A 24,994-nucleotide genomic window follows, 5' to 3' on the forward strand; every position below is an offset into this window, starting at 1 on the left:
TCTTTCATATTCCAAAGGCTGATCCGGATCTGATCCAGAAGACTGATTTTATCGCAATTTATATAAAAAATGGGGGTAGTCCTTGGCGGAGGTCTGCGCTCTCTGAGTGCTTTTCTAGTTTTACTACTTTTAAGTAACTTTCTGACAGATTTAAGTGTTTATATCTTAAATTTTGCCCAAAGTTTTTTGCCTAGGTCTGCATTAAACTTGTGTACACATTCTATCTGTGACCAGAGTCACCACTTTCCACAGATCTGACCTGTAACTTGTCCTGGTAGTGTTACTTCACAAACATAAATAAGTTAAATGACATACTGTGGAAAGCAACATTTCCCTCCACCAGAAAAGTTAGAAAGTGCATCTTTAAGTTCGCAGTGATATTTTGAAGGTGTAACATGAACTTAAATGTGTTTTGTTGGTTTTTGGTCGAAAGCTGTGAACTGTATTTCCAGGTATGTGCGGGAGAAGACCCAGACGGACGTGGACATGCGTGTGGGGGTGCACAGCGGGACCGTGCTGGGGGGAGTCCTGGGGCAGAAGCGATGGCAGTACGACGTCTGGTCCACGGACGTCACTGTGGCAAACAAGATGGAGGCCGGAGGGATCCCTGGGTGAGGAGGGCTTTATCTCAGAATCTAAACGTTCAGCTACACTTAACATTGGGTCATTTGTTATCTGCATTTGGCCCTTCCTTCAGTGCGGCTGGGGAAACCATTGCCCAACCAGTCAGTCCCTTCTACATCCTGTAAAATTGGACAAAGTGTGTAAAAATATAAAAATATGCATTTTAATTTGGGAAGATTGAACCACAGTCATGAATTTATAGCACGTCTCTCAAATGCAGAAGACTTCTCCTTTCAAAATATATATAACATGTCTGGTCCCGGTCTTGGTCCCAGTCTCATTCACGGTCTGGTCCTGGTTAAAAAAACAAACAAACATTGTGGTGGAAAAAAAAAACTATGCTGTTTCTCAATCAGTTGTGTTATTTTTTCCTCCTTTTTTACTTTTAAGCTGCAATATTTGTTTTGACACAAATGGACCATTGTCTCTCTGATTGGTTAATAATCCGTGTATCATTCGTTTATTCATTTTTCAATATAAAGCCAAAAATAGGAAAAAGAAAAAGCAACAGTCTTCTTCATTATTTGTCTCCAAAACCAAATTTTAAAAATGGATAACAATTAGTTTTTTAGTTTTTGATTTTGTGTTTAAATGAAAAATGGAAAAAAACAGATAACGTGTACATGGCTATTTCCCGTTTCCGTGACATAAACTTTGATGCTGGACTTTTGCACCACATACGGACTGAACCAGGACTGAACCAGGACTGAACCAGGACTGAACCAGGACTGAACCAGGACTGAACCAGGACTAAACTGTTTTCAGTCCTGGTCTGGTCCCAGTTTCAGTCCTGGTCTCAGTCCTGGTCTCAGTCCTGGTCTCAGTCCTGGTCTCAATGTCTGGTCTCAATTCTGGTCCTCAGTTCTGGTCTGGTCTCGGTCCCGGTCTCGGTTCCGGTCTTGGTCTCGGTCCCGGTCCGGTCAGTCCGGTCTCAGTCCCGGTCTCGGCCCTGGTCCCGGACTCAGTCGTGGTCTGGTTCCGGTCTAAGTCTTGGTCTCAGTTCTGGTCTGATTCTGGTCTGGTCCTGGACCTGGTTTAAGTCACGAAAACGGGAAACGGCCATTATCTGTTTTTTTCATTATTCATTTAAACACAAAATCAAAAACTGAAAAAATGAATCGTTATCCGTTTTTTAATTTTGGTTTTGGAGACAAATAATGAAGAAAACAGTTGTTTCTTCATTTTCCTATTTTGGTTTTACATTGCAAAACGAATAAACGAATGATACACGGATTGTTAATCGTCCTGTCAATCACACTCTCTGGAATGGAATGTGTTCTCATATGAAATTTTGTTATTTTAATTGTTAATTCCTTTCGCAGGCGTGTGCACATTTCCCAGAGCACGATGGAGTGTTTGCACGGAGAGTTCGACGTGGAGCCAGGGAACGGAGGCGACCGCTGTGACTATCTGCGAGAGCGCGGCATCGAGACCTACCTGGTGGTGGTGCCCAAGGGTCCCGTGGGCAAGAACGGCATCAACGGAGTCGTGAGTGCAACTTTTAGTAATAAATCAGCAGATGGTTTGATATTGAGTATCTTGAGCTGAGGCCGATATCTGATAATTGTCTCTCTGCTGTGGCTCATAACTGATAATTGCCGATAACAAGATTTGAACATCCAGAGTTTTGAATTAGGGATGGGCATGATTAGTCGATTAATTGATAATTGATCATTAAGAATTTCATCGATTACGTAAATTTTAATCCACAAACCGAATGTAGGTTGCTGTGTGTAGTGTGACCAAACAGGGGTCAGTACATGTGTCTCTGCACTCAGAAAGAGCGAGTCACAAACAGTCGGTCAGTCTGCAAAGTACCGAAGTGCATATGCATATTTAACGATGACTTGTATAAGAAATTCCACACTTTCTGTTGCGTTCGGGAGAAGTGTGAGTCCATGTGCACAGTGTACAAAGCAGCACATATGTTTCAGTGTCCAGTGGGAAAAAGTTTTGCCAGGTGAGAGTCGTGCAATGTCGATGACGAGTCCCCACCTCCCTCCCCCCGTACGGTGTCCTGGTTTTGACAAACGCAAATCTGGTCACACTAACCTGTATTCCACTGAGTCATGTCTTTTAATCCGACAGAAGTTGAACCGCATCAGCGACACAAGAGCTGTAGTTTTATCTTCGCTGAGTTTATGCAAATTAGCGATGCGGTTTTAAGTTTCGTTTCTGTGAGAGTTGCGCAAAACTGAATTAAACACATTATAATAAACGGGCTGATGTGGCTTTAGAGTGGTTACAATTTATTTGTTGTAAAGTTGAATTTATTTATGCAGATTAGGAGTGCAGATAGTAATAATAATGATGATCATTTTAATATAAAAACGTCAATGATTAATCGATAATCGATCGTTAATTCTCTCGACGATCGATTAAGAAAATTTCATCGAATGCCCATCCCTATTTTGAATAGTTAAAGTTTTCACAATAAGAACAAAACATGTGGATATAAAATAATTAGTTGCGTCATCAAAAAGATATATGCACATTTTTAGCCTGATTGTTCTTGGTAAATCGTAGGGATGCAATGATATTCAATAAAATATCAAATCGTTCTATACTGGTCTCACGATTCTATACACGTGTCGATATGCTCGTGTCTCTCCATGCACGCTGCGTTGTCATTTATTTTGGTCCGAAAGGAAAAGTTATTGCAGCGTCCTTCTCAGATGCAGGAGAAAAACAGCTCCATAGGGATTTAGAGCTGAAATATTCTAACAGAGCAGAGTTTTATCTTTCAGTCACTTTTTATTTTACGTTTATAGACCCAGAAAATAACTAATATATTAACTTTTAAATACTTAAGAATCGCTTTTAGCTTTACATTGGCTTCAATCAAATGCGCTCGTATGTGCATGGTGTACGTGATCTCAGACTTTATAAGGTCTGTCGAGACATTTTTATGTAATATATCATAGTTTTAGTGTCCAGAAAGAAGATGGGAGAGCGCAGTGTGTCACAGATTGTAGCAGGACAGTGTGGGAGGAGCTACTGTCTGTCTCTGCTGGAGGAGGCAGAACAGCACGGATACAGGCGTGTGCACACAGTGAGACTCGGGAGGAAAAGAAATAATCAAGACATCATCAAAAAAGGAAAAGTCTGATAGTGTAACTCCCCTACCGCTCTATATTAACAGTAGACTGGCTATATGATAAAATATAAAACAGCCTGAGAAAGCTCTGTTCTTATTTACACTGAATCAAAATTCTGAGCTGTAAATCATTGAACCAAATGAACTAAAACACTTCACATATAAACTATAACTGTACAGTTGTTGTGCTGTAATGTATGTAATGTTTAATCATAGTGTTATTATATTATAAGCAAAAAAAAGCTGAAAAAACTACAGGAGATTTTTCTATTTTTGCATCTTAAAAAGTATTGAAATCGAATTGATATCGTGACCCGTGTATCGAGATACATATTGAATCGTAGGAAAACCATGTCGTTGCAATCCCTAGTAAATGGTCACTTTTTTTATACAGCGCTTTTCTACCGTCAAGTCACTCACGCTTTACAACAAGGAACCACTCACCCATTCAGACACACATTCATACACCAGTTTACAGAGACACCAGGGACGAGGTGGATAAAGTGTCTTGCTGTGGGAGCTGGAATCGCACCGCCAGCCTGTGGGTCAGTGGATCTGCCCGCTCAACTGATGTTTCTGTCGAACTGCCAACCTCCTGATCAATGGACAAAAGCTCGTACCAACTGAGCTACTGTCGCTCCTCTTCTGTTTCCATTTTTACCCGTTACTCTGTTCAACAAAACAAATCTGATGTACCAAGGACAATCTGGGAATAACACATGAGCACACACAGACTGCCACAGCTTAAAATAATATTGGTGCAAAATACTAGCTAAATTTTCATACCTACTAGTATAATACATCTGAAATATTGCCTGTTTGTAATACAATCTACTCAAGACGTACAAGTCAATTCGCAAATGATGAAACAAATGACTGACTTGAAGAAAACCTAACACTGAACCAATCTAATTAACATTTGTCATGATCTGATTATGTCTTTAGAAGCTGTCTGTGACCTCGTCCAATGGGAACTCTCCTCTGCTCATCAACACCACAGAATGTAACGGAAACGTGAACACCGGCTGCACCACCCCGGAGGAGCCGGACGAGCTCGATGCAAGGGTAAAAAAAAAAAACTCTTAAACCATTTCACTGAATCCAGATCACACAAAAACAAACATTCTGTATGACATATCTCCAGTATTGGGAAGGTGACTTTTAAAATGTATTCCCCTACAGATTACAGATTACATACACCAAAATGTAGTTTGTAACGGAATCTATTAGGTTACCTTAAGGTGAGTAATGTAATCTGAATACTTTGGATTACTTGGTTTGCTCTAGACTAGCAAAGACTAGGAAATCTTCACATAAGATGTTTTGTCTGCTAAAAGCAATAAAAAAAGCCCAGACTTTACTGAACCAAATAAAAAATATTATTGATAGAAGAGGAGGAAACACGGTCCATGCAGCATGATTTAGTCCTGTTAAATCCTGTAGACCTGGTTTAGACCTGGTTCTAGTCCTGTTTTATACCTGGTTTAGTTCTGGTTTTGTTCTGGTTTAGTTCTGGTTTAGTTCTGGTTTAGATTCTGGTTTAGTCCTGGTTTAGTCCTGGTTTAGACCTGGTTTTAGACCTGGTTTAGACCTAGTTTAGTCCTGGTTTAGACCTGGTTTAGACCTGGTTTTAGACCTAGTTTAGACCTAGTTTAGACCTGGTTTGGACCTGGTTTGGACCTGGTTTGGACCTGGTTTAGTGCAATGAGTGGAATTACCGGGGAAAAAAAAAAAAAAGGGATATAGCCCGAAATATGTGAAAACAGGAAAATATCACTGTGTAATCCATTTATTTCAACCAAGTAACTGTAATCCAATTACCACTCACTGAAACAGTAACTGTAACTGAATACAGTTACTCATAATTTGTACTCTGATTACGTAACTCCGGTACATGTAATCTGTTACTCTCCAACACTGCATATCTCACCGTTAATTAAATTTCTTGCTACTAAACTGTGTGCGTTTTAGTAGCATTTGTCATTTTAGCGCAAATTGGGTTTGACAATGACGACACCATCGACAGCGTTAATAAAAATCGATTACTTCTCATTTCTCTTTTCTTAAAAAAGAGTTACTTCTCAATGAACAGAGAATGATTCAGGCTTAGTAACTGTTTCACTAAGGGGTTAGAGTTGGGGTTAGAAGCACAGTTGGGGACTTTTTAATTACTTGAGTCACTATTTTTAAGACTTGAGACTTGACTTGATAAAATGGACTAAATCTTGGGACTCGACTTGGACTTGAAGGTCAGTGACTTGGAGAAACATTTTTAAATCTGAATTCTTTCTATTCTGACCATAATGATTCACTTTAAAATCTTGTCAAGACATTTAAAAAGGGAAAATTAACTAAATTTCCACAACTCTTATATAAATATGCTATGATTTTTTTTTTAAGTACAATTTATTTTAAAAATCATATAAATTGCAAAAAATCTCTTTGGTTTAAAGACTTGAAATGACTTGAAGCTCAAAGCAGACGACTTGGACTTGACTTGGACTTATGGGCCAGTGACTCGAGACTTGACTAGGACTTGCCTGTATTTGACTCAGGACTTGACTCGGACTTGAGGTCAAAGACTTGAGACTTGCAAAACAACGACTTGGTCCCACCTCTGGTTAGTAGTGATTAAGAATGAATTATTCTTTATAAACTATTTGTTCTTTATGAATTAAGTCCTTCTGCATGCTTCATTAACGCTAATTCAAGAGTAGTTGTTTTGAAGTGTTATTTTGTTTACGATTATCGATTAACTGAATGATCTTGACCCCTAAAATTCTGTAGTTTTATGTTATAAGGTTCATTTTTCAGACCAAGAGTTTGTTTTCATACCTGACAGTTTCGACTGCTCGCTGTGGTCTTCCTCAGAGTCACGTGATGGTGCTGTGATGTGTCCGTTCAGCTGATTTAAACAGGTTTTGGCGCTGTCTTCCTAAAGGAGGAGGCAGGACGACAGTGCCACCTGCAGCCCGACTTCCTCAGGACAGTATCCCAGGTGTGTGAGAGTAAAAAGACAAAATAGACCAAGAGCAAATGTAACGTCATATACGAAATACCCTGCATGCTCTGCAATAAAACACACATTGGGGAAACAGGGAGGGTGTTCAGTACACAAAAAAAGGAACATAGGGCAGAATGCGAGAAGGAAACGGCGAAGGCGAAACATGAGCAACAAAACACAAAGCAGAACAGGAACAACTCAAATCAGCTGTTAAAGAGAGGACCACATTATGGGCTGGGACGGAGCAAACATCACTGGGACAGAGGAAAACAAACACCGTCGCTGGATTAAAGAGGCAATCGAAATACCGAAACAGCCTGGTGCCACCTAGTTCCTCCACTCGATTTCATTTCTCTCCAGCGACTAGGTCAGGAATCGGAATACACTAGACCAGGGGCCGTATCCAACCTACTTTGATTCCAAAGGGACCGGATCAGAAAACTCATGTCATATAAACCCCAAAAATAACAATAAGTTCAAATATTTGTGCAGAGAAACACAAATTTATTACAGAAATCTTTAAGAAAAATACAATTTCAACACAAAGTTTTAACATGAACTTGTATGTAAATAGGAATAATTCACTTTTTCTTGTAAAATCCTGCACTCGGCTCCACTTTTCTCATGTTGGACATTTTTCTGATGAGGGTGTCACTGTCAACAGTCAAAACGATCGTCCTTTAAGAGCGTTTGGAAAGAGACAAGTCTTCATTTGTGCTGCTCTGGTGGGAGGGGCCACATACAGAGACGCTGGAGACGCTGCTATGATAAACACCACAGAAAATTAACAAGATTTTAATAGAAAATACAATTCAAATATTTTAGTAGAAAATCATCTGAGGGCCAGATTAAAGGTCTTGGAGGGCCAGATCTGGCCCCCGGGCCATATGTTTGACACCTGTGCACTAGACGGTTCACAAAAACCTCAGAAGTGCAAGTTCGGGCACCAGCCAATCAGCGAAAAGCCATGTATTCTGTGTTGCCAACAATTCCCAACATCGAGGATTTAAAGCCGAAATAAAGAGAATGTTTGGTGAATTTCATCAAGGGGAAAGACATTATTGCCCTTTTTCCTACAGGATTTGGGAAAAGCTTAATATACCAGTTAGCCCAAGACCAAACAGCAGCGATTGGTTAAATAATAAAAAGTACCTGCATACCGTCAAGCAAACGAAGTCTAAGGCTGCGAGGTCAGACGGTTTGTACAAAGTGAAACGAAGTAAAACCAGCTGATGAATCAAGCTACCGAAACATGCCCATAGGACTATAAACCGGGATGAGGGGCTTGTTTACTCTCACACACCTGGGATACTGTCCTGAGGAAGTCGGACTGCAGGTGGCGCTGTCGTCCTGTCTCCACCGGTAGGAAGACAGCACCAAAACCAGTTTAAATCAGCTGATGGACACGTCACAGCAACATCACGTGACTCCGAGGAAGACTCTGCAAGGAGAACTCAAAACTGTCAGGTATGAAAACAAACTCTTGATCTGAAAAAAGAACCTAATAACATAAAGTATTGGAAGACCAAATCGAAGAACGTATAATTTTATATTCTGTGGACGTTCGCTGTACCATAACACCAAAATACAATTTTGCCTGTGCCAGTATTATTTCGGTTTCCATATTTTGAGTTGTTGCGCCTGCAGGTGGTAAACCCGTCTTTCCCAAACCCGCGGAGGAGGCTGCGTCTGAGGGACTTGGCGGAGCGAGTGATCGACGCTCAGGAAAACGAGCAGGAGCTGAACAAACTGTTGAACGAGGCTCTGCTGGAGAGGGAGACTGTGCAGGCGTGAGTATATGATGGATATTTAACCAGCTATCCACCTTATTCCAGAAGTTGCCGTGCGCGCCGCTGTCATTGTTCGGGTAGTATTATTTTGTATGGGGTTGATCTTGACAGTAAATAAGTTCAATATGGACGATAAAGCCGTTTTAAAACTTCCCAGAGAATTGGTGGAATGTTTTCTTGTTGGTGCACACGGAAACTGAATATTTTACACAAATGAATCCGACTTTATATCAGATTTAAGATGCAAAACATTTCCTAAATTCTCCATTGACATGAACGGGATCCCCAATTAACCAGAAGTGCCACCACAAAAAGCACGGTTTAGGAGCATTTAGAGACAAAAATGAGCGGGGCAGAATAACATGGATTATCTTTGTATGTCTATTTGGGGTGTAACCATATCCAAGTCTCACAATACGATATCCTCACAGTACGATATTTATTGCGATTTCATGGAAAAGCTCACAATATGGTGGGGAGGCTCACAATTAGGGATGTAACAATATCCAAATCTCTTGGTACAATATTTTCATGATATACATCTCACGGTACGATATTTATTGCGACTAAAACTGTTAATATGCTTCTTTTTCCTCTTAAAATGCCTTGACAAAACTTAATCCAAAGAACTAAGACTTAAAAGTGTTTAGAAGTGTTATTTCTTCTTGTAGTCTGCACTGAAATGGAGCAAAGGATCATGGTCTATGTAGTTTCATCTGTCTTTTTTCACTATTGCTGCACCATAACTCTTCATTTAAACAAAGACACTTGTAATTCGATATATTGTGATGGTCCACGATATTATTGTGAGAACTTTGACGATACGATATCACGATATTTCGGTTATTGTTGCATCCCTAATATCTCTGACTGTGTACATTAGTCCTGGTTTAGTCCGGGTTTGGTCATGGTTTGTAGTTTAGTCCAGGTTTATTCTGAGCTCATGTTCCTCTGATGAATTGACTTCTAGACTGGGCGTTTCAGAAATTGTATCATTAATTTATGTATTTTATATAATTAAATTCATGTATTTTTCAGTAATAAAAACATATGTATTTGATTAAATGTAAGATTTGACTTTAATGCTAGACTGTGGAACGTTTTATAAGCAAAGCGGTAAAATCTCCATGGAAAAAACCCCCAAAACTCTCACCAGAAAAGTTACACGGTGTATCTTTTAAAAATAAAATGTGTGTTAACCTTCAGTCTATTTAAGGGCATTATGTTAGAATAGTTTGTCCCACTTTCCCACGCTGGATTTCCGTTATTATTTGGGGTTTTCTGAGGGCAATTTGGCTCACAGAGGAGTCCACTTTTACTTTAAATTCAATGCTTAAAGGTGCGCTATTCTCACGAGCTCTAAGCCATATTAGAATGTTACCTCATCAAAAACAGACCTGGAGTTGTGTTTTTTTTTCATTCACACATGTTTGAGTAACCCGTTATTATTAGAAAGCTCAAAACACTTTACCTTTTACTTTTAGTTCAATAGAGATGAGCAATTCTAGGGCTGAAATTATCCAAATCATTCTAGTGAAGGTGAATGGAGTGAGTGTTTTTATTTTGAGAGAAAAACTCAGCCTAAATCTGCAGGGTTTGTGTGTTCAAACATGTGTGAATGAAATGAAACACAACTCCAGGTGTGTTTGCGATGAGGAAACGACATCATAATGGATCAGAAAATAACAAAATACAGGCAATTTAAACATATCAATCGACGTGGAGATGTAATCAGGCCAAGTTACAGTTCAGATCTGTGCAAAGATAAGTCCACACACAGTAAGAATTAATGTATTTTCAAGGTATTTTCATTGCAATTCAAACACCTGTAATGAATAAATGTAAATGTGGAATATTCTGAGTAAAGCAGTATAATCTCAAAGAAGACAAGCCACCAGAAAAGTTGCACAAAGCAAAGTTGCATAAAGCATTTAATTTCATTTATTTATTTTTTTATTTGAGCAAGGTAAAACAAAATCAACAACACTAACAGGGATGGGCATTTGATTACATTTTCTTAATTGATTGTCGGGAGAATTAACAATCGATTATCAATTAACCATTAACATTTTTGTATTAAAATTATCATCATTATTATTACTATCTGCACTACTAATCTGCATAAATAAATTAAACTTTACGACATATAAACCGTAATGACTCTAGAGCCACATCAGCCCGTTTGAGATTATCATGTGTTTAATGCAGCTTTGCCCAACTCTCGCAGAAACGAAACTTAAAACCGCATGGCTCATTTGCATAAACTAACGGAAGAAAAAAAAATTTGCTCTTGTGCGCTAATGTGGTCAACTTCTGTCGGACTAAAGGACACGACTCAGTGGAATACAGGTTAGTGTGACCATATTTGCGTTTGTCAAAACCAGGACACCGTACGGGGGGCGGGAGGTGGGGCCTCGTCATCGACATTGAGCTACTCTCACCTGGCAAAGATTTTTCATGTTTCTCGGTGTCCTGGTGCTTTGAGGTCCCTGGCACCGCCACTGGACACCGAAACAGATGTGCCTGCTTTATAAACTGTGCACATGGACTCACACTTGTCTCGACCGGAACAGAAAGCGGGAAATTTCTTGTACAAGTCATCGTTAAATGTGCATTTGTGCTTCATCATGTTGCAGACTGACCGACTGTTTGTGTCTGCTCACTCCTTCTGAGAGCACAAAGAGCTACAAGAGCCGCTCAATTTAATGGCCTAAATGAAAGGAAATGAAAACCAAGACATTTGCATCACTTTATTAAGAAAAAAAAAACAGAACGGCCGGGACAGGACGTGGAAAACAGACATGTCCGGGGAAAAACAGACGTTTGGTCACCCTACTCTACGCACAGCAACCTACATTTGGTTTGTCGATTAAAAATTAACGAAATCGACGAAATTCTTAATGATCAATTATCGATTAATCGACTAATCACGCCCATCCCTAAACACTAACAAAAAACAAAACAAAAACAAGGGTATGTACAAGTACATATTTGGGACCTGGTGTTTATCGTTTATGATCTTACAAAAATAAACAGTAATGAGAGTGTAAAATTTGGGGATTTTTGTGTTCGTTTATGGTCGTACAAACTAATAACAGAGATGAAGACAGCACTAAAGTTTATCGTTTATGAACATACAAAGTAAATAGTAATAAGATTGAAAAGTAAGAAGATTTTTGGTTTTAATTTATAGTTGTTAGGGTGCATCATTTGTCCCCATGTCAGAAATTCAACTTGTGCCCAATTTTAAAATGTGACAATACCAAATAAAAGAAAATCTGTGGAATATTAGCTGAATTGAATAAAATCTAATGGGTCCACTAAGACTCTTAAGTTCCATCCTAACAGTGTCCATAAAGCTCTGGCAGAAAAATCTGTTTTTCTTAAATAACTTAAAAAATAATCAATTTAGGGCCATGGTGTCAATGAAAGTTGAATATAAATGTTGCTATTGTGCATCTTTTGGTATCTCTATCTCCATAACTTTCTAAGATATGACAATTTTGTCCAAATTTTGTGTTTTTTTTTTTTTCATAATTATCCAATATCCACAAAGGCCAAAGATGAAATGAGAGACATAAAGTTTGTTCTTTCTGTAGTGATCATAGACTGATTGCATCTCAGTGACAGGAACGGCTCAGGGTTTGGTAAACTCAACTTTCCAGAAAGGTTAAGGATGTTATTAAAGAACAGTGTTGGAGTAACAGATTATATATACCGGCGTTTCATAATCAGAGTACAAATTATGAGTAACTGTATTCAGTTACAGTTACTGTTTTAATGAGTAGTAATGGGATTACAGTTACTTTGTTGAAATACATGGATTACATGGAGGTATTTTCCTGTCTTCGCATTTTGGACTAAACCAGGACTAAAACCAGGACTAAAACCAGGACTAAACCAGGACTAAACCAGGACTAAAAACCAGGACTAAAACCAAAAAAAAACCAGGACTAAACCAGGACTAACCCACTAATAAACCAGGACCAAAACCAGGACTAAAACCAGGACTAAAACCAGGACTAAAACCAGGACTAATAAACCAGGACCAAAACCAGGACCAAAACCAGGACTAAACCATTAATAAACCAGGATCAAAACCAGGACTAAAACCAGGACTAAAACCAGGACTAAAACCAGGACTAAAACCAGGACTAAAACCAGGACTAAAACCAGGACCTAAACCAGGACCTAAACCAGGACCTAAACCAGGGCCAATTTGAAGAGAACAAACATGTATTTTCAGGATGTGGTTGGTACAGTCATGTAGTTTTAAAAAACATGACAATATCAAGTAATCCAAAGTATTCAGATTACGTTACTTACCTTAAGTAATTTAATGGATTCTGTTACAAACTACATTTTGAGGTATGTAATCTGTAATCTGTAGGAGAATACATTTTAAAAGTAACCTTCCCAACACTGTTAAAGAAACACAGATTTTTCAGATCAGATTTAAGGCTTCCAAAGGCCTAGTGGACCCAGTAAACATCAATAGAATTTCATGAAATTTCTCACGGAAGTTTTGGCAAATGTAAAATATTGATACTAGGTACAGATTGATTTTCAAAATTTTTTTCAAAAAGTTGAGCAAATGATGCTCCCTGATGGTCGTACAAACTAATAATAATGATAACAACGGCACAAAATTTTAGACCTGTCTAATCTAACCTGTCATGTTTTGTTCTTTCAGTTTAAAGGGGAAGCACACGAATAGTCTTTCTCTGCGCTTTGTGGATCCGGAGTTGGAGACACGTTACTCTGTGGAGAAAGAGAAGCAGAGTGGAGCCGCCTTCTGCTGCTCTTGTGCTGTTCTGCTCTTCACTGCAGCCATGGAGGCCCTCATAGATCCTTGGTAAACAAACACACTCACCAGGGACGCAGCTTTGCTCAATATAATAACAAGTTCTAACGACATGACCCTCACATTACAGCACACACCAGTCAATCAATATAAATGTCACTACTCCAGAGTGCTGTGTTATGTCAGCTTTCAGATGATATCACAGCATTGTACAGTTCCTATATCACAGTTCACCTTTCGCGGTCTCGTTGTTTTGCGGATTTTTTAGTGCAGTTTTCCATGTTTTTTTTTTTTTTTTTTTTTTACAGCATATGAACGTGTATTGCTTATTACGAGCAGGTAGTAATTACACACGGGTGGGTCAGGACTAAACCAGGTCTAGTCATGGATTTAAGAGAGAGAACGCAGCATATCGGAAAAGACTGGCTCTTGCTGTAAGTGAATAAAATCTTTTTCTTACTTTCTGTCTGTTACGCGTCTGGCATGCAGGGCAGCAATGTCTCTCCATTTGAGGAGATTATCTTCGTGGCTGTTTCCGTAACAGATTATTTCTCCAAGATAGAGCTGTTCGCCCTGCGCTCAACCCCCGGAGACTCCCAGTGGTTTTCTGTGGGGGTTTTCCTTCCCTTAGCCGTCCATTCCAGATATTTGACAGCACCGGATGTTTGTCTTTCGCCTGAAGAATGATCAGGGCCACCAAACGAGGGGGTTTGACATGTGACCTACTAGAAGAGCCTGTGGTATACAGCGGGCAGTCTGCTCAAGGACTTTTTTTTAAGACGTCCACTGTTATTTATTGACCCCCTCAAGGCCTATAGCAGCCTTTTGACACCTCATAAAATGTTGTATCTATTGATCATTTCCATAAAATAACATAGGAAATATTAGTTTTTGTTCATTTGAGGTTTAAAACATTGTATTGATAACCTGACTCGTGTATCTAGATCAGGGGTCTCAATTTGTAACTCAGGAGCTACTCGTAGATCTCCACCCCCTTCCAATTAGTTCAGATTTCTGAATTACCGTATTTCCCGGGCTATTAGACGCGCTCTTAAGCCTCCAACCCCATCAAAAACGACTGCACGCTCCGCAATCCAGAGCGCCCCATACACGAATCCACTCAGGTGTCCCAGCACGACTTCAGTAAACTACAAAGCCACAGAACACGCAAACACACACGGAGCAGACAGCGACCGCACAGCCAAAAACACCCACAGACACACTCATCACTCCACGCCGACGAGGAACGGAACGAAGGAACGAACCGAAAAAGCGAGTGCAATGTGCCGCTTCTAGACACAACTGAACAACTGAGTCACTGCGAACACGCCGACAATCCAGCGATCCCAGACAGCACCCTCCCTACACGCCACAACTGAACAAAGCCCAGAGTCACAGTGAACGCCACAAACAAACAAAACCACTCACCCATCCAACTGTTGTGTTTCGCTTAAAGTCCAGTGCGGTTTATTTGTGAAAAAAGTTTGAAAATATACCATTTAATGACAGTGTGTCTAATAGCCCACACAATACGGTACACATATTGTTTTATAGGTATTTAATTGTTCCAAATTGAAAGGTTTCCTATGCTGAATTTCTTGTGACTGCTAAAAGTAGTAGCTGTTTGGCATTTTTATTTTTGTAAAGGTAGCTCACCGGAGGAAAAAGGTTGGAGACCCCTGAGCTACATACAAATCAAATAGTGATAAAAATGTTTGGTGGCATCTTTAGCACTCAAACTATGGGACTGTAAATGGATTTGCAATATTATGAGTCATTTTATTATTCAAAAACAAGATTATATTCACATTTTAAACACACCCAAGAGCATTAACATTTAAGAAAAAACTGCTGAACAGATATAAGAATCATGCGTTTCAGAACTGGTTTGTAAAGCCTTAATATTCCCATGGTAAGAGTATCAGGGCAGTTGCAGGGTCTTAAAAGTCTTAAAAAGGTCTTAAATTGTATGTTCCTAAATTAAGGCCTTAAAAAGTCTTAAATTATGTTGCTCAAGTCTTTTTTCACAAAGGTCTTTGTCTAATTAGCCTATTTTTTTGTTTACTCAACCAGGCTAAAGTGCGAAGTTAAATGGAGGGAGGGAAAAAAAACAACGTGAAATCACAATCACAGCTTGAATGAACGTCTAATTTTGAGTATGCATAAACAATACTCAGTTTGTCTTGTTAGAATGTTATAAATCATTTTTTGGCCATTTTACAAGCAATACATACGACTGTAAATGAGTTCTAAATGCGATTTTATTTATTTTTATTTATTGTTTAATATTTTATAGGATCATTTGCAGCAAACAAAAACAAAACATAAACCACGACTACATAGGTCATGACAGGAAGAGTCCGAGCTGAAACTAAAGGCACCAAACGCATGCACAACAAGTTTGCATTCACAACTCCACTCACTGTACATATAAGAGACAAAATATAAATTAAAAAAACAAAACTCAATGCATAATTCGTCAACTCCAGAGCTCCATATTTTCCAAAACACAACAGTCTGTACTCTTTTTTTAAAAGGTTTGCAGTGTTGAACTGTTTAAAGTCTTCGCGACGAATATTTTACAAACCAAAATCTCTACTAGAAATTTCTTTCTTCATCATTCTTATTTTGTAAAATTATTTTTATTTTTTATATATATATATATTCCCCCCCCCCCGTTTATGGTCGTACAAACTAATAAAAATGTTAACAAAGTGACGAAAGTTTATCGTTTATGATCGTGCGAAACAGACAATGTGAATGAAACAATGTAAGGATTATTTGTTTTTCGTTTATGGTCGTACAAACTAATAGTAATGTTAACGAAGGCAAAAAAGTTTATCGTTCACAATCGTGCGAAAATGCAATTTTATAATAAAAGTATTTTTTGTTATTTGTTTGAGTAATGGTCATTTTTAGAATTGGATCTGGTGTTTTTCACCCGCATAATGGGCGTGATGTTGTTGGGGTGTTTTAATTTTCATTTAATGGTATTAAAAAGGTCTTTAAAAAAAAAATTAGGTTCGTCAAACCTGGGGAAACCCAGAGTATTCACATCCTACACTGGAATTTGATGAAAACATAAAATGAAAACATAAATTACAAATCTGCGGCCTTTATTTTATGATGGGGAAACTGAAATTTGAGCTGCTAAAACAATACAAGAACCCCATATCTCAATTTATATGTGCATTGTTCGCTTGTAGTCTTGGTTTAGTCCTGGTTCAGATCCGTTTTAATTCCAGTTTTTAGGTTTTGCAGTTTTGAATTCATTTTGTGCATCTCCACCGTCAGTGTACAGCAGATAGTTTGAATAATCTTTTCTGTTCTCTTCTGTGAAAGGTTGATTGCGAACTACATCACATTTGCAGTGGGAGAAGTTCTGCTGTTGATCCTGACCATCTGCTCGCTGGCGGCCATCTTTCCCAGGGTCAGTGAACATGCCACGAGACTTTTACAGATTTTAAATAGAGCCAAAAACATCAAACAAGCCTCTCGACCAAAATCAAAACATGCAAATTGTGAATGAATGACTTTGTAGTTGGTTAAGTGGATTCAGATTCAAGTGCTCTTAAGATTGTTCGGGGTAATTGGCCACATAAACAACACACTGGTCCAGTATAATTTTGAACAAGCCAAAAAGATAATTATTTTTGCAAAGCTTTTTGTTGTTTTCAATGTGATTTGATAAAAAGTGAAAATAACTTGAGCTCGACAAAGTACTTAGTTTAGTAATGGGTATTTGTACAAGTAGTGGTGGTACTATTCAATTAGTTGTAGTAGTTTTAGAAGTATTTGTTGTAAAGTAAATGTGTTCCAAGTTTAGTAGTAGATTTTTTAGATTTTTTTTTTAAATTAAGGACAACAGAATGTAACAGTTAAAAAAACAAAACACAAAAACATTAAGCAACAACCACAACAAATACAAAACAAAAAAAAAGCCCCTATTTCTTTCTGACCACACACGCCGACACAAATTTGGCTAAATTAAACAAAAGTAATGTGGTAGTGCAACATAAACACACCACTAGGCCCCCCTTACATTGACACATTACGGTCAGTTCATAATTTAATTTCCTTTTCTCTCTTTCTTCCTCTTTTTTTTCCTCTCCCATTTTTAAATAAACATTTTTAAACCCTATACTATAGTAGAATATTTTGAGTACTAATTTTTTAAGTAATGTTAGCGTGGTCTATCGGAGAAAATAACAACTGGAATCGATCAATTAAAATCACAAAAATGTATTCCCTATTCGATACAATTCTAGTACAGAGCTCTGGGTCAAATCGTTGCCCCTGATCGCCTGATGTAAGTCCCGTGTAGCTGTAGGCCATCTCAACGCCTGTGTTTCCCTCAACCCAGAAATATAAAACATCAGTATGAATATGCAAATGATATGTTGAGCAGGTACACGCCTTGGATCCTCTCTGAAGCATCTCCGTTTTCCTTTACTGTGAAGGGATGACAGCCAGGTTTAAATTACGTTCAAGTCTATTTAAGCTCGGTGCCAGCCAAGACGACTCCACTGCAACTGCTCTGTGAAGAATTTCCTTAAAAGTGCACAACCTTCATCTCTGCAAAGGGATTACCTTAAAAACACTTCCCTAGCTAGGACCACACTAACAACGGCATAGGGCGAAAAAGTTTATTGATAATGTACGAAGCGGGGCAGAGATGGCTGGGTTGAGACTGTGGGTGGGGGCTCCGTCTCAGTCTTCAATTGGCCCAGCCGGAATGGGACCCCCACCCTGTAGGCGTCTTATGACTGAAAGACAAAATAGTGGATGGGAGGGTGGGGTCGAGTTAGCCGAGACCAACAGGGATGATGGGAAAGGCTGCTATATATAGGCTTCTGGGAAATTAGAGGCGTGGTGGAGGAGTGGTTGGCTGATGAGAGGAGAGGGCGGCTGAGGCGTGGTCCTGCTCCTGAATCTCAGTTAATCATATTAACCACATATGTTTTCACACAGTGGTACCTTTAGACATATATATCAGATTTCAGTGGTTAAGCATTAACTCAATGTGCAATATTCAAACAAATATATAATCTCAGTATTTAATATACGCACGATACTTTATAACTTGATATAGTCTTCAGTAACCACGTTTGACTTGTGTTTCTTTTAAATGGATGCACAACAATAAAAAAATTTTCAAATATTACACAATCCAACAATATGAGCCTATGTAAATGATTTAACATTTGCCAACCACTTTAACAACTAAACCTTAAAAAGACTTGATTTATAAGAAAGAAATTGTTTATTAAAGGGCCCATATTACACTATTTTCTGATCTAGGTCATGATGTTGTTTCGTCATCACAAACATAGTTAAGGCTGGGTATTAAGAAGTTGCCGATACAATACATACCTCTATACCTAAACAATATGATACATATTTCAATACAGTGCACTTTCGATTTGATACAATATATTTCAAACTGTTTCAACCACTTCTTGTGCAAATTTAATATGAAACGCCCACTTTAATCATCAAAACAGAGAAAATGTCAAATGTGTTGCATAAATGAGTTTCCTTCCTCTAAACAAGCAGCAAAACTGTAGCTGTAACAAAATAATTCAGTAAAATATACCAAAAAATACTCTTGGCGATATATTGATTCAGCAGCCCCCGATATCGATACTGTATCATCACATTAAATGATACGATATACGATATATATAGATATTTTGATATTTTTGCAATCCCCTAAACATACTGTACCTGGAGTTGTGTTTTATTTCATTCACACATGTTTAATTCACTAATCCTGTAAACTGTATTTAGGCTGAGTTCTTCTTTTTTCCACTTTGTGATGTCAAGAATTCCGTTGACGTTTAACACTCCATAAACATTTATTAGAATCATTTGGACAATTTCAGCTCTGGAATTGCCCATTTTTACTGTGCTAAAGGTAAATGCAGCTGTTAACTTGGAAAACTACCACTACATGACATCACAAGGTGGAACAAAGCATTTTGAGCTTTGCAGATGTAGACAGACAAATAATATAGATTTATAAACATGAATGAAACGAATCACAACTCCAGGTATGTTTGTTTTTGATGAAGTAACAATATTATAACATGGCTTAAAACTCAGAGCCAATTTTTTATAATTAGGACCTTTTCTTTTTTTGTAGTAGTAGTTTTATTCAGTCATTTTGCAGCACTACAAAACAAAACAGAACAAAACAAAACAAAACATAGACTACAATCCCACAGATCCGGGCTGAAAGGGTTTAGGCCGAAATAAAAAGTACTTATAATGCCAAACCTTTTTAAGAAGGATTCAGGTTTAGTAACTACTTAATTCATGATTAACTAACTTCTAACTCTAACCCCTTAATCAAGTCTTTGTTCATGTTTTTAAGGCTTTTAAAAGTGTAGTTATTAAAAGTATTAAACCTTTTTTATTTTCAATATATTTGTATTTTACACATATAAACAGACATGTCAAACTGTGTCCCGCGATTTAATTATATTTGGTCCTCGAGATCATATCAAACATGTATTAGAGCTGCCCGTCGGCAACAGATAGACTATAGAGGCATTATTTATTTAAAATGTTGTTATTATTTTATACTATACTTTTTCTGGTTTCAATGTTTAAGCAAAATTAAATAAATTAAAATAAATTGAACATTTAAAAAGAACGAAAAAACTGAGGCGTTCAAAAAGTACAAAATAATTAAAAGCCTTTAGTACCACATGGCAGATAAAGTTAAAATGTGTGTGTTAAGATGTGATTTTAACTTTATCTGCCATGTGGTACTAAAGGTTATTTTGTACTTTCTGAGTGCCTCACTTTTTTCCTACTTTGTATTTGAGACTGGTCCCTACACTGAAGAGCACCAAAAGGACAATTCTGCACAATTTTTGTATATCGAAGTAACACTCCTGCCCCCAAAGCTTTGCAAAATTAAAAATTTATTTTAATGAGAAAAGTTTTATATCTCGAAAGAAGAGAAAACATGCAGATCTTGAATTTTTTTAAATAAATTTGGCCCACGACTTAGTCCCAGTTTTTTATTTTAGCCCTCTGTGAATTTGAGTTTGACGCCCCTGCTCTATTCTAAATAAAAATATGAAAAAAATAGCATTCATAAAATTATAATTACCGTAATAATTTATTTCAGTTGGAGTGGTCCAGGTTCATTTTTCAGTCCTGTCTTGAACCCTGAATTGTTGAAAACCCTGTGCACTCACTTCCAGTCTGTTCATTATTTTTTGGCACCCCCTCTGCGCTTTTGGGCCCTTCCTGTTTGTGGAAACTCGGATATATTGATACGTCCCACGGGAGCTGGGCCAGTATTGATCCCCCCCCGCACAAAATCCAACATGGCGGACCGCTGACGGGGGGTGTGAAGATGCGCTGTCACTGTTAATAAAGCCGCGGGCGTTTGGAAGCGAAGTCAATATAGTTTCAGATTAAAACGTCCGACAGTCAGCAGACATCAGCTTGCGTTACACGGTCCGGTTTGAGGCAGTGAGGCGGAAGGCGGTCACGTTTACTGTACAACTGTGGCCTCCCTCGGGCTTCAGATACAACACCTCCATTTACAGGATGTTACTGGTCAATAATGAAATCAGATTTAAGCCAGAATTACTTTTAGAAGAGAACGTTTATGACTGTTTTTGTATTTAACTTGTCCCTCCAGTTTATGACTGTTTTTGTATTTAACTTGTCCCTCCAATTTATGCTTCCCTGCTGAGATAAATGACATTAGATTTAATCAAAAGATGTCAGGGATGTAACGATATCCAAATCTCTCGGTATAATATTATCACGATATGCGTGTCACGGTACGATATTTATTGCGATATTGATTTGAGGTTGATATAATTGTAGATAGGACACTTTTTTGCTTTTAAAATACCCTGACAGATTTTGGTGTGAATTATTTCTGTCATAATCCCAAGAATTCAAGTAAAAAACGCATCTCTTCATGTTGTCTGCACTGAAATGAATCATGGGATATGTAATTCCCGATGTTTATGAGCTGGAACTACTATAAAACAATGCATTTAAGCAAAGGAACTTATAATTCGATATATTGTGACAGCCCACGATGTTATTGTGAGACTTTTGATGATACAATATCACGATATTTCGGTTATTGTTGCATCCGTAATGACAATGCAAATAGTTTTCTTGTATTTAATCATTCTTGTATAATATCAGATAATAGCAAGCTTATCTGGCAGCCATTGTTGCAGCCAAATTAAATATGTATTAGAGCTGCCGCCGGCTACAGATAAACTATAGAGACATTATTTATTTAAAATTTTGTTATTATTTTACATTATACTTGTTTTGGATTCAGTGTTTAAGCAAAATTATTGTTAAACCTTTTCTTATTAAAATAAATGTTTAATATTTCATATCTCAAAAGAAGAGAAAACATGCAGATTTTGTTGAAATTTAACAATAAATATTTAGTTTGGCCCACAACTTAGCCCCAGTTTTTAGTTTAAGCCTCTGTGAATTTGAGTTTCATATCCCTGCCCTGGACCAAACTTAAAGTTATGTGGCTGTAATGTTGTGCCTATTATTATACCACCCAAAAATCTAAACACAAAGGTTACTGGGCAAATGGTTCTCAGCTATTGCCCCCTTGGATGCACTTTTAAATGACTAATGAAAGTGTATTTGTCTGCAGGTTTTCCCAAAGAAGCTGGTGTCCTTCTCCACGTGGATCGACCACACGCGCTGGGCCAGAAACACCTGGGCTATGACGGCCATCATCATCCTCACTCTGGCCGACATCGTGGACATGGTGAGCTCCTCTTCTTGCTCAGTAGTACCTGGCAGAGGTGGGGACTTGCAAGTCGTGACTTGGACTCGAGTCAAACTTGAGTCACTATTTTTAGGAGACTTGAGACTTGACTTGATAAGGCAAGGCAAGGCAAGTTTATTTGTATAGCACAATTCGTACACAAAGTAATTCAAAGTGCTTTACAGAATAAGAAATACATTAAAATCATAATAAAAACAAATCAAAACATAAATAGTCATGAAGATTAAAATTAAAAAAGAGAGACATAAATTGGAGAGAAGAGTGCAGAATGAAAACCTTTCAGTTATATGCACAGTTAAACAGAAATGTTTTGAGTCTGGATTTAAACAGCGTCACTGAAGAGGCCTGTCTCACATGTTCAGGAAGACTGTTCCAGGTTTTAGCTGCATGAACCTGAAACTCTGACTCCCCTTGTTTAGTCGTGACTCTGGGCACCAGCAGGAGGCCGGTCCCTGAGGTCCTCAGAGTGTGAGATGTTCATACGACACTAACATGTCACAGATGGACTTTGGTGCTCGGCCATGGAGACACTTGTACAAGCAGAGCTGCTTTAAAGTCTCTGAGCCACAGGAGCCAGTGCAGAGACCTGAGACCAGGACTTATGTGCTCGTACTTCCTAGTTCGAGTAAGGACCCGAGCTGCAGCGTTCTGGATGTTCTGCAGCGTCTCACAGCTCGTTTGGAGAGACCAGTGAGCAGAACATTACAGTATCTAACCTACTGGAGACAAACGCATGGATAAGTTTCTCCAAGTCTGCTTTAGACAGTAAACCTTTGATTTTTGCTATGTTTTTTAGATGGTAAAAGGCTGCAGATGTTATTGATTTGATGTGGCTGTTAAAGTTCAAGTCTGAGTCCATTATTACCCCTAGATTTCTTGCCTGATTTGAAGGTTTTAGAGAGAGAGACTGGAGGTGACTGCTGACACTGTCCCTTTGTTTCTGTGGACCAAAGACTATGACTTCAGTCTTGTCAGAGTTTAGCTGGAGAAAGTTGTTTTTCATCCACACACTGATCTGTTGGATGCAGTGACCAAGTGAGTCCACTGGTCCATAGTCTCCTGCTGCCAGAGAGACGTAGATCTGATAAAATGGACTAAGACTTAGGACTCGACTTGGACTTGAAGTTCAGTGACTTGGGACTTGGCTCGGACTTTAGGCCTGTGACTTGAGAAGACTTGACACTTCTCTTAAAAAAAAATACATTATATGTTTCTAGAAAATACTTTTCTCTTTACAGTTGATACATGAGGTACTGGATTGTAAAGGAACACACTGGAACATGTCTCTCCCACTTCTGTTACTTTGGATGAAACTGAAGTACTGTGACATGCAAATGTACTACAGTAATACACAGTACAATACAGTAAAACAGAGGGAACTACATAGAACATGATTCTTCCATTTCAGTGCAGATTACATGACAAAATCTTAATTAAATCTTAATTCTTTCTGTTCTGACCGTAATAATTCACACTAAGCTCTTGTTAAAAAGGGGGGAAAAATGCATTTCTACAACTCTAAATGCTCTTTTTTAGTACAATTTTGCTTAAAAGTCACATAAATTGCAAAAATCTGAAGACTTGAAATAACTTGAAGCTCAAAGGAGAAGACTTGGACTTTACTTGGACTTTTGGGCCAGTGACTCGAGACTCAACCTGGACTTGCCTGTATTTGACTTGGGACTTGACTCGGACTTAAGGTCAAAGACTTGAGACTTGCAAAACATTGACTGGCTCCCACCTCTGGTACCTGGCTTGAGAATTTGCCTAATGTGCATGTTTTTATTGATGAGGAAATCCACTCAAACACAAAAAGAACATGTAAGCTCTGCGCCCAACCGCTGGGACCTTCAGACCAGAATTCTAAACACTGGCCGCACTGGTCAAACGTACAAAATTAAGAACAAAAACATTATGCAATAGTGCTATCTGTTTCATCTGTTGTCCTAAGGCAGATAAAACCTTTCTCCCTCTCTCTCTTGTGTGCAGTTGAGCTGTTTACCTCTTGCGTCAGACCTCTCCTCCCCCACATCCACCCCCTCCTCTCCGCTCCCTCCCCCCTCCTCCGGGCCCGGGCGAGGGGGATGTCCCGAGAACCCAAAGTACTACAGTTACATCGCGGTCCTCGCCCTGATGGCCACCACGATGCTGGTCCAGGTCAGTCACATGGTCAAACTCACGCTCATGCTCCTCATCACGGCGGCGACCGGCATCGTCAACATCTACAGCTGGAGGGACATCTTTGACCGCTACGACAAAGAGCGCTTCCAGGAGTACAGGTAACCACAGCGGGAACGTGGTTTACGATGTAAGTCAATGACCCAACTCAAATTTAGGATGTAGGATTACTTCATTTAGAGTAAGAAAACATTGTTCTAAGGCAAAAAATTAACTAAAATCCTTGCTATATAAACAATGTATATGTACACTGCCGGGCAAAAGTTTTAGAACATCCTAATTTTTCCAGTTATTTATTGCAATTCAAGCCGAATGAAGAGCTTGAAATGGTACAAAGGCAAATACTGAACAGCCAGAGGTTTAAAAAAAAAAAACGAAAAAAAAAACCGATGAAACATAACAAAACACAAGTCCAAGCTCTGCCAAAACTTCCTCAGGAAGAAAGAACAAGACTGTGAGCTTGAAAACATGGAGTGTCCAGCAGCACAATCTCCAGACTTAAACCTCATCGAGCTGGTTTGGGATGAACTGGACAGAAGAGTGAAAACCATGAAACCTACAAGTTCCACACCATCCATCCATTTTCTTCCGCTTATCCGGGGCTGGGTCACGGGGGCAGCAGTCTAAGCAGGGACTCCCAGACTTTCTTCACCCCAGACACGCCCTCCAGCTCCTCCGGGGGAACCCCGTGGCA

General features: G+C 38.7%; 1 protein-coding gene across 1 annotated transcript in view; it reads left to right on the forward strand.

The window, feature by feature from the left end:
• The window catches only part of adcy3a (adenylate cyclase 3a), a 76,478-nt gene that overhangs the window by 31,080 nt on the left and 20,404 nt on the right, over positions 1-24,994 (forward strand). The window contains 8 exon segments of the mRNA XM_055163795.1: positions 453-611; positions 1,947-2,112; positions 4,667-4,786; positions 8,373-8,515; positions 13,209-13,370; positions 16,662-16,749; positions 21,985-22,101; positions 24,112-24,401. Of these exon segments, the coding sequence (XP_055019770.1) occupies positions 453-611; positions 1,947-2,112; positions 4,667-4,786; positions 8,373-8,515; positions 13,209-13,370; positions 16,662-16,749; positions 21,985-22,101; positions 24,112-24,401 (1,245 nt within the window).

This window comes from Boleophthalmus pectinirostris, unplaced genomic scaffold (assembly GCF_026225935.1).
Source record: "Boleophthalmus pectinirostris isolate CB_2022bp ecotype Guang Dong unplaced genomic scaffold, ASM2622593v1 HiC_scaffold_6, whole genome shotgun sequence".
NCBI classification, from domain to species: domain Eukaryota; kingdom Metazoa; phylum Chordata; class Actinopteri; order Gobiiformes; family Gobiidae; genus Boleophthalmus; species Boleophthalmus pectinirostris.